This window comes from Mandrillus leucophaeus, unplaced genomic scaffold (assembly GCF_000951045.1).
Source record: "Mandrillus leucophaeus isolate KB7577 unplaced genomic scaffold, Mleu.le_1.0 Scaffold510, whole genome shotgun sequence".
Taxonomy (NCBI): domain Eukaryota; kingdom Metazoa; phylum Chordata; class Mammalia; order Primates; family Cercopithecidae; genus Mandrillus; species Mandrillus leucophaeus.
Window position 1 is genome coordinate 319,685 of NW_012105476.1, and position 11,267 is coordinate 330,951.

The 11,267-nt window shown below is 47.1% G+C and overlaps 1 protein-coding gene across 1 annotated transcript in view; it reads right to left on the bottom strand.

The window, feature by feature from the left end:
• Nucleotides 1-11,267, bottom strand: part of FARP2 (FERM, RhoGEF and pleckstrin domain protein 2) — a 135,921-nt gene that overhangs the window by 43,700 nt on the left and 80,954 nt on the right. Inside the window, exon 13 of the mRNA XM_011996370.1 lies at nucleotides 8,551-8,806. Coding sequence (XP_011851760.1) covers nucleotides 8,551-8,806 — 256 coding nt within the window. The remainder of the gene's footprint in view (nucleotides 1-8,550; nucleotides 8,807-11,267) is intronic.

Consider the following 11,267-nt stretch of genomic DNA (forward strand, 5'->3'; position numbering starts at 1 on the left):
TTGCCCAGGCTGGAGTGCAGTGGCACGATCATGGCTCACTGCAGCTTTGCCTTGACCTCCAGGGCTCGATCCTCCCACCTCAGCCTTCCAAGTAGCTGGAATCACAGGCACACATCACTGTGCCCAGCTAGTATTTTAGTTTTTTTGTAGAGATGGGGTCTTCCTACGTTGCTCAGACTGGTCTTGAACTCCTGACTCCCTCCCTGGGCTAAAATGATCCTCCCACCTTGGCCTCCCAAAGTGTTCTGATTCCCGGCCAAAAGGCATAAAATTTAAAACTGTTATTTCAGACTGTCGGCAGTGAGCATCTCTGGCAGATGATTTTTTTTTTTTTTTTTGAGACGGAAAAATAAATAAAACTAACTTTACCCAAGCTGTCACCCAGGCTGGAGTGCAGTGGCATGATCTCAGCTCACTCCAATCTATCTCCTGGGTTCAAGTGATTCTCCTGCCTCAGCCTCCTGAATAGCTGGGATTACAGGTGCCTGCCACCACGCCTAGCTAATTTTTTTTTTTTTGTATTTTTAGTAGAGACGGGGTTTCACTATGTTGGCCAGGCCAGTCTCGAACTCCTGACCTCGTGATCCGCCGTCCTTCGCCTCCCAAAGTGCTGGGATTACAGGCAGGAGCCACTGCGCCCGGTCTGGCAGGCGATTTTCTTTGTGGCAGTTTCTTTACTTCCAGAATTTTCTCAATATTCAACACATGATTTCTGAAATGTCATTTAAAAATCACAATGTTAAACTTTTGTGCTTACCTTCACTTTTTCCTTCAAGACACTGTTTTTATTCTTCTAACTAGGTGATGAAAGAGAAATATCACATTTAGAGAAAAAGGTAAAGTTAGTTTTATTTCATTCTTTTCAACTTTCCTCTTTAAAACTCTAACAAATGATTCTTGAAAATATTTGCCTATTAGTGGAGGAAGAATCAGCTCTTGTTGGCAAAATTCAAGGTCAAGTCGAAGGTTAACTTCAGAGGCGGTACAGGAAACTGAGGCTCGATCAATGAATTGTTAATTCCAGAAGAAAAGGAAAATGTGGAACTGTCCAAGGGATCCAAGTAAACGTGAACCTGATGAGTTAGCCCAAAATTATTTCTGGCTTCACTATTGGAAGAGGATGTCATGAGTCGCTTTCACACAAAATCTGGCTCAAAGAATACAAGTGGGAGATAGAAAAATGGTCAATGGCGAGGGGTCCAGGTATTGGTTCATCTCTTACTGTGCATTTAGTTCACCTCCGTACCCGGCATCACTGCCTACAGGACAGGATGTGAAGATGTGATGCGTGGCACAGCTTTCCAAAGGGCCATTTGGGGTTTTAACGAGCTGACACACAAAGCCCTGGGCCACGGCTTGGTAGGCAGTACACAGTGGAACCACCGCTGCTGCTCTCACATGGTTCAGAGAGCTGTATCAACACACAAAGTGCTCCCAATAATCTTTATTTCTTTCCTGTTTTGCTCTAAATAAACGAGACATTTTCTTTCCCAAGAAAAGCAGGTGTTCTAACCTGTAACAGCAAGTTGTGCTTTGGGCCATTTGTCCCGATCTGCTGTCTGCCAGGTGTACGGTCTCCTCTTGAATGTGTGAAGGTGCTCCAGAGCCTCTATGTTTTTGTTCTAATACATTGTGTCCAAAACTTTGAGAAGCATGCTCTGGCTTATGAATCTTTTTACTGGAACAATGGAGGCAAGGTCCTGAAAACAAACTATTAAAGTAAACTGAATAAAGGGTGGTGGTTATTAGGATTAGGAAAGAAATATAATCTGAATTGACATATTTCAAGAACATAAGGGCCACATGGTTCTTACCGTCTAAATCAGTCAACTTATAGACCTAATACAGAAATGCTTTTGAGCAGTTTCTTGAAATCAGGATTTATGCACCCAGGTGCCTCCCACTTCATCCTTAGGCAGCGGGCGCTGGGCAGGGGTGGCCCAAGGACCAGGAGGGCGATGGTTAGGGAGGACGGCCAGCATAATGTCAGGGGCTAAGTGAGGCCCCTGGGATTCATTCCCCACTCCTCTAAGTGGGAAGTAACTATCCATCCGTGGGCTCTGAGGAGACCCATGAGTTTGTTCTGAAAAGTGCCTTCTGAAAACTGCCGCCACAGCCCCTCTGCTCTGGTGTGGCAGGTACAATTCTAAGCTCCAGGAAGGGCTTACCGCCAGGTGCCTCCCTTCCTGGCCTCAGGTGCTCACTGGCCACCCTGCCCACTGGACAGCAGGTGCCTTAGAGCCCCGGGGAGGCACCATCACCTTCCCGGAGGCGCCTGACATCAGTGGCTGCAGCTCTGTGCTGCTCTAAGGTCCCAAAAGGGTAAGTGAGGAGCCTATCCTCAAAGGGCTCAAAAGCAGAAGGCAGAGTCCAAAGCCCCCGCCCCCTCAGGCGCGTGTGGGGCTAGAGAGGCGTGGACACTCCACAGAGGCAGCAGAAACTCGTGTTGGCCGAAAGCGAAGCTCAAGCTCAGAGTGGAATAAAGCCTTGACCAGAACCCGCAGAGCTGCCGCACTCTGGGGCAGAGGTCTCTTGCTCACGTTCTCCCCTGTAATTTACAGGGTGGGTTTTGGCTGACTGCGGAAAAAACAGGCAATAATAACCTCATTTTCAGAATTAAGAAGCCAACAACATCTGTTCTGTGAACGGTAAAAGTGCAAGGACACCAGGCCTGCCCCGTGGGGTGTGGTGGGGGCCTGCATGGCACGTCCTCCCCGACACCCAGCTCCGCTGTGCAGGCCACACCAGGTGAGGCCAGGAAGCACTGACAGAGCTAAGACCGAGAAGAAGCAAGGCACCTTTCCCCGCTGGCCTTCCACAGACATCACCATCCATATTAAAATAAGATAATCTGCACAAGAGTCATATGGTGCCTGCTGCCTGTTTGTTGCTCAGAAGCCTATGAACATGTCAGTGACACTGTTATAAAAAATACGCAGCTGCTTCAGGGATTAATATGTAAAATAATCTTTAACTTATATAAATCAAAACTAGAAGTAGAGGGAAAGAAAGCTAAAAAACCCATTTAAAAATTCACAGTAAATATTTCCTTATTTTATTGAACAATTAAAAAATTCTAAATTAGTACAGATCTGCAAATTTATAAATGGCAATTTCAATGGAAAACAAATTTTATAAGTACCACAAAGCAGACAACAAAAATGTCTCTCTAAAAAAGGAACAAGTTCAAATGTATAAGGAAATTCCAGCTCATTTTTTCTTCATTTCCTAGGGGAACGCAATTGTTTTCATGCAAAAGATGGTGCCTTCTTGAACTAGGGGACACGTCAGGCATGGATCACCAGCGGAGAGGGAGGCTAACAGCATCTGCCCACATTCCAGCCGCCTGTGACAGAATGTTCCATACACGTGGCCCCCAGATGAGCACCAAAGGGAGACCACAGCAGATATGATTCTGTGGACTTTAGAACCAAATCTACATAAATATTTTCAACTCTAAGTCCCCAAGAGAACATTAACATTTTTGTCTATGAAATAATTTTTCCAGCAATGAATTTTTTTGATATTCCACGAGCTGGGAGGGAACAAGCGTACCTTGAAGACATATGTATTGGCATCAAATGTCACATAAACACACACCAGCTAGGAACACACATGCTATACATGTCTCCATGTGATCACAACCACAGCACATGTGAAGTGCTACAATTACCCCTCAGAGCGGTGGAATGGCCAAGGAGTTTGCATGAAAAATCAGAACATACCCGTACACCAAAGCAATTCAAAAGGACCAAGTCACCCTCAGCAAAATGACAATAATGGGAATGACTTAACCAACAGGTTTAAGTTTTTCATACTCAACTCTTTTTGGTGTGCTATTGTCCATCCCTCAATCATCAGTACTAATTTAAAAACGTGTGTTAACTGGAACAGAGAATCCTAATATAATTCCATATTTAGAGAATCTCTTGGTAATATAAAAAAGGCACATATCAAGACCTAGTGATTTGAAAAATTACATAGCATATGCTGTTACATATTTTTCATGTAGTCAGTTGTATTAACATATAACTGTGCTACTGTTAGACTTGAAATATTTATCCACTGGCCTACATAAAGTACCTGGACTTTTGGAAACAAATACAAAAACAGATTGACAGCTAATAAAAATAAATATTCTACCTAAAGCAGAGTATATAATTAGTGGTGGACTTCATGGGTACAACAGGCACTGTCTGCTGGTGGCCTCTCATTGGAGGGGATTGCTGCAGGATCGTGTCCCCTCTGAGTGGACACACCTGGCTATGACGGTGACCCACGGGTAAGTCCTCCTGGGAGCTACCAGTGCAGCCCCTGATGCGCCCTGCCTGAGACTGCAGGCGGAGCATGACAACTGTGCAGCTTTAAGGTTCTGGATGTAACTGAGGAGATCAATAGATTGAGAGAGTACTGTCAACATTTTGCAGGCACTTTCACCTCCACACTCTCAGTGAGCTGTATCCAGACACTTCCAGGAGTGTTGGGTCAAATCTGCTACTTTTTTCAATTTCAGGGTTTATCAGGCCACACCTCTCAGGCTGTGCATTACCCAACACTGGCGTGAAGAAGAGCCACGCAGCACAAAGCAGAAAGAAAAGCAGGGCCCAGTGCTGCCGCAGGGCACTATGGCCTCAGGCTGAACTGCTCTGGGTGTTCTGCTATTTAACCACTGTAAACTGTCTTATTAAGGTGGAAAAAAGCAATGTCGGTGCCTCACTAACTGTTACAAGTGGAAAGACAGAATCTGTACTGGGAAATGTCTTCCTTATGGTTCTAAAGCCATGGTGCCTACACGCTTGCCTTCCCTTCCGTTTCTAAACCCCTCTGGGTGGACATTACAACCCACTCGAAAGAGAAAGGGGTAGGAGGGCTGTGAGCAGGAACTCGGAAGAAAGCCTTGATTGATTTTTTTTTTTTTTTTGCACCCAGGCTCATGCTTGCAATTCCAGCACTTCGGGAGGCTGAGACAGGAGGACTGCTTGGGCCCAGGAGTTCAAGACCATCCTGGGCAACATGGAGAGAATCTGTCTCCACAAAAGTTTTTTAAAAATGAGCTGGGTGCAGTGGTGAGTGCCTGTAGTCCCAGCTACTCTGAGGCTGAGGTGGGAGGATGGCTTGAGCCCAGGAGGTAGAGGCTGCAGTGGGATGTGATTGCGTCATCATACTCCAGCCTGGGTGACAGGAGTGAGACCCTGTCTCTAAAAAAGTAATAATAAAATACTTTAGAGCAACAAAATACCCAAGGAAAGAAGAAAGGCACAGCTGGGGCAAGCATGGTCAAGTGTGGGTAACACTGAATTGGAGGTGATGTGGGTTCCTTATATTCCTGCTTTGTATCTTTTGAAAACTTCCTAAATAAAAAACTAAAAAATTATCTCTAGAAAGTGAGGTTCCATTAACACAAACCAAAAACAACAGGATCTATTCTATAGGAGGCCTAGTAGAAGATGCCTGAGAACAAAATTTATTCAGAATCTCGCACACGAGGGAGTGATGAGATACCTCTGCCAGGGGGGCGGGGGCACGATCCCACTCCTTAGGAAGGAATATTCCAGTTTCCGCAGCATTAGCTTCACCAGGGAGCGGCCACCCCTGCCCCACAGCAGTGCTAGCTCCAAACCACCCAAACCTAACCTGCCGTCCGGACGCCAGGTGGGTTCCCTTAAAAACAAAAAGACAACTTTGTTAGTTCCCAGCATCAGCAAGGACAGTCGTCAGGCAACACTGATGAAGGAGAGAGGAACCATCAGCTGCCATATGAATACGAAGGCTTAGGAAAACGTTTTAAACGTAATCTATGCTCATTTCTCCCCACCACACAAACACAAGGTTTATCTTTGGTGAGACAGTAAGAAAAGCAGAACCTCCCAAACAGTCCCGTCCTGACCTCAGGTTCACTGCTGCGCTTCTGTCTGTCACAACATTGTTGCAGGTATTTGCCAATGTAGAAAGTTGTGCCCAGTGGCCCCTAAAGCACTAAGATGGCAGGTGCATGAATAACAACTAGACAGAATGAAAGTTCTAGCTGCATAAGCAAAATGATGAGACTGCGGTTTAGGTATAACAAAGCTACAAAAACAGGAAACTGCCTGATGTGGTTAGCCACAAAACCCCTGCTGGCATCCAGCCAACACTGATGAGCAAAGGAAAACCAGCCCTTACAAGATGCCCTCGATGGCTCAGACACCTGAGCCATGTGGTCCCTGTGCAATCAATCACAGTAAATCCATCCAGGCAAAACATCAGAGATGAGAGATCTCACAATGTGAACAGGAATGAAATGTGAAGTTTCCACAAGACATTCTGGGAAGAGAATTAAACGTTAAATGTGGTATTGCACTACTAGGTAAGATCAGAAAGCAAAGACAACAAAAACCCCAAACCCTAGCTGTGGACTTGACACACTCAACAGTGTCGTCCAGGGCTGGCCTGAGCCCGGCGCTTGTCGGTGCTGAGCTGCATGGCAGTGGTTTCCCCATGACGTCCCTGGATGGACCCACCCACTCTGTGCCACGAACATCAGCCTTGACTTTCATGGTGGTTAAGACTGAGAAGCTCTGCATGTGGTACCCAGCAGGGCCCATGGCACCTGGTGTGTGTGTACAGGTACGCTGGATGGGTGGGCAGGGCCACCTCAGCCCACCTGCCCTTGGGACCCTTCCCACTGTCCTGGGACAGAATGATGCCCATGGTGTGTCTGGTTCTGCTTTTTTTGCAACCATATATCTTCTATATTCCCAATTAAGCCGAAGAAAAGAAAACAGCTCACACTTACATAAGTCCATTTTAAACCAATGCCTCTCCAAGACCACTATCTACATATAGCACTATTTCTGGGTCTCAAGTCAATGATGAGGCAGTGGCCCTTTGACACCTTTAAAAAAAAATTAAAAAAAACATGACATGGTGCCTTTGGCACGGGGATAGTTCCAGGCACCCCCTCACTCCCAACCCCAGTGCAGTGGATGACTGTCTCCCCAGACTCCCAGTGGGACTCTTTTTTCTCCACTTGTCTGTGCAAAAGGGCTGCTGAAGAAAAGGCTAATGTCCACAGGGGCCTTTACGGTCTCAGAGTCCCAGGAGTTTGATCACAGCACACAGGAGGCCATGGCCTATGTCCATCTTTCCCAGGGTTAGGGCTGTAGAGGCATACTCAAGGTTCTGAGTAGCACAGTGGCTGGACAATTGAGACAAAACCTGTGTCCTAGTTAATTATAGGCAGCAGGGCTCATCTTGAAAAGCAGCATCAATAGTGCAACACACATATTCTATTGAAGATCAACATTAACAGAACTGTGTAACATTCAGAATGTATAGCACCAGTTTTTACTTGAATCAAAGCATATGCCAAAAACCAAGCTATAAAGACCAATTTATTGGCTCTCTAGGAGGACTGGCTGGAGGTCAAATTTTTTGACATTCAAAGAAGTATAATAAATCAGGAAATTAAAAAAAAAAATTGAATACGTAGCCATGAAATGGAAGTCACTTTCTATGTTTAAACCAAACAATTCTGAGCTCTAAACTACATAGTGTGGGTGAGTGGGCTGCCTTGTAAAGCAACCCAGAGTGGTCAAGATGGGTTTTTATCTATTTGCTCTCCTGGAGTTAAATTCTTTAAATTGTTCTGTAAATCAAAAGGGACTCTTTCTCCACTTGTCTGTGCAAAAGGGTTGCTGAAGAAAAGGCTTATGTCTAGGGGGGCCTCGGTTTCAGAGTCCCACGAGTCTGACCCTGTGCTGCTGGAGTCCTCGGCCGTCGTGGGCGGGTAGCTGAGCTGCTCTAACTGGTCGATGATGTCAGAGAACTGGAAGGCCGAGCTGGACTCGGAGCGGACTGAGTAGGCTGGGAAGTTGACCATGGAGCTGGCCTCAGATTGATTGGCTGAGCTGCATGTGTGCAAAGACAGCCCACCACGCAGCGGCATGTTATTGAGGGAGCTGTTTTCAGACTGGCTGTTCCTCAGTGAGCTGGTCTCAGAGGGACCCAGCAGGCGCTGCATCCGGCTGGCCTGCGCCTTCACCTCAAACAGCTCCGAGGTGTCTGAGGGGTGTGCGCTCCCACTGAAGTCACTTTCTTCCTCAAATGCAAAATCGTCTTCTGTGTTCATGTCTACTGCCTCAGTGGAGTACCTGTCTGGGCTGGACTGAGCAGACCCTGGAAGCCCACACAAAGGAGGGGCCACCAGAGGCTGGGCAGAGGCCTGAGGTTCCTGTGGAACTACAGAGCCATAAGGAAAAGAAAATGCCTCAGAACCTCCAGCAAAGAAAGAGATGTCTGCTGGGTCATCGTCTATGAACTCCTCAGACACCTGCAGCTGGGCATTTGTCAATGTGAAAGCAGGGGCCCCCCCACGGCACTGCCGGTCACACCGGTGCTCCCCACTGGAAGGAAATGAGCCTGTGGTAAAGTCATCCCCACCATTGTCATTTTTACAAGCAGCTCTGAGCTCCCTCCCGGCCCTCCCTGTGTCTAGGTCTAAGGCACCGAAACTCTGCCCCCCAGCACAGACAGAACCACAGCTGCTCACAACATGACAAAACCCGACACCTGGACCAGGCTGGAGTGCGGGGGGCCCGATGGGCTGGGCCGATGGTGTGTCAGGGCCTCCAGCCACTGCTCCACTGCTCCCCTCTGCAGCTGGACTCTTGATGTAGGAAACCTGGGGCTCTGTGAGGGAGCTGCTGCTGTCCTTAAACTCTGGCAGGCCAGGGGGCACCAGAGTGGAGGGAGAGAGTGAGTAAAAGGAGGCATTCGCTGAAGATGGGGAGCCAGGAGTCCTCAATCCCTCGGGGAACGAGATGCTCTGGGGATCAAAATTCAGAAAAGAAAAAAAGGATATAAAGTTACAAATTACCACTAGAAGTTGCAAAGCCACCTGGCCTAACTTAGGGCATCCACACATTTCTATCACAGCTTTTATGAAAATGGGCAATTCACCAGACTTTCCCTTGTAGAACCGAAGATTTGTAAAAGTAGCATTGCAAATCAACCCAGGATTGTCTGTTTACAAACCCTTACAATTCCATTTTTTCTCTTACGACATGAAATATCCACAATAAAGAAAAGTTTTTTAAATAAATTACAATTTTTAATTTTTATTAGAGACAGGGTGTTGCTCTGTTGCCCAGGGTGGAGTGCAGTGGTGCCATCATAGCTCAAACTCCTGGCCTCAAGTGATCCACCCATCTTGGCCTTCCAACATGCTGGGATTACAGGTACATGCCACCATGCCCAGCCAAGAAAACCTCCATCTTGCAGAACCTAATGACACGTGGTCCATGTCTCCCTGGAATCCCGTTACCAGGAGATTCATAGTTTTGTTGAGGGGTAAAATACAGCAGGAGAGGAAGTGAGCCATTCCACTCAGCCAACAGAACCCTAAACCACAGTACTGACAGGTAAGTAACAAGTCCAAGTTCTACAGTAATGTGCACTCATCTGTCAGAGATGTATCATCACCAGGGAGTTAGGACACACACCAATCCACTCATACATGTAACAGAAGGTTGAGGGTCACTGCCTAGGATGCCCTTTGCCAATGAGAGTGGCCCAAGAGCCTTGGGGCCTTCCAAAAGCACTGGAGTGGCCGCAAGTCTGAGGCAGAAGCGGCTCCCAAGCAGGATGAGGAAATACTGAGGGGCCAGGACTAGATGTCAAGTGGCTATGTTGCATCACCCACTACTCCATGGGCACCCTAACACATCCTCCCCTCATGGTTCCACACACAGGGACACAGCTGAGCCCCCTCTACTCGCTAAGTGTCCCTCCTTGTGTGCTATCACGGGATGCAGTCACGCTTCGAGAACATCCCTTACTATATATACACATGCCACATCGTTAAGACCATGGTCAGACCAAAATACAACCAAACACAACTGAGTAACTTTTTGTGCAGTATGTACACAGGCAATGCACACATGCACGTGTTACTACCCAGGCAATGCACACAGGCATGTGTTACCATACGCAAAAGGTGCAAATGTAACTGCAGAAGGCTTGGTTACTAGGCTTTCAGAAACAAAATAGTAGGTCACAGTTCGTAAGATTAACCTATTTTCAAATGCTGATCATATCATGTCTCAATTATTCAACCATATTCAATATTCTCGTGTGGCTTTTAAAATGGAATGGAAGATAATTGAAAGTGTAAAGGTTTTATTTATTTATTTATTTTTGAGATGAAGTTTCACTCTTGTCGCTCAGGCTGGAGTGCAATGTGCCATCTCGGCTCACTGCAACCTCCACCTCCCAGGTTCAAGCAACTCTCCTGCCTCAGCCTCCAGAGTAGCTGGGATTATAGGTGCCTACCACCATGCCTCATTAATTTTTGTACTTTATTAAACCCGAGGTTTCACCATGTTGGCCAAACTGGTCTCGAACTCTTGACCTCAGGTGATCTGCCCGTCTCAGCCTCCCAAAGTGCTGGTATTATAGCCGTTGAGTCACTGCGCCCATCCTTAAAGGTAACTTTTAGATGATTCTTATTGTGACATTAAATTCTTTTGAAGACCGGGCGCGGTGGCTCACGCCTGTAATCCCAGCACTTTGAGAGGCGAGTCGGGTGGATCACGAGTTCAGGAGATCAAGGCCATCCGGGCTAACACGGTGAAACCCCGTCTCTACTAAAAATACAAAAAATCAGCCGGGCGTGGTGGTGGGCGCCTGTAGTTCCAGCTACTCAGGAGGCTGAGGCAGGAGAATCACTTGAACCCGGGAGGTGGAGGTTGCAATGAACTGAGATCGCCCCACTGCACTCCAGATTGGGTGACAGAGCGAGACTCCATCTCAAGAAAAAAGAAAAACAAACTCTTTTTTTTTTGAGACGGAGTCTCGCTGTGTCTCCCAGACTGGAGTGCAGTGGCGCGATCTCGGCTCACTGCAAGCTCTGCCTCCCGGGTTCATGCCTCGACCTCCCAAAGTGCTGGGATTACAGGCGTGAGCCACCACGCCCGGCCAAAAAAACTCTTAACTTTGTGGTTGGGTATGGTGGCTCATGCCTGTAATCCCAACATTTGGGAGGCTGAAGCAGAAGGATCACTTGAGCCCAGGAGTTTGAGCCCAGGCAACATGGTGAGACCCTGTCTCTACAAAAAAAAAATACAAAATTAGTTGGGTGTGGTGGCATGCGCCCGTAGTCTCAGCTACTTGGGAGGCTGAGGTGGAAGGATCACCAGAGCCTGGGAGGTCGAGGCTGCAATGAGCTGTAATCATGCAGCCTAGATGATAGAGTGACACTCTGTCTCCAAAAAAAAAAAAAAAAAAAA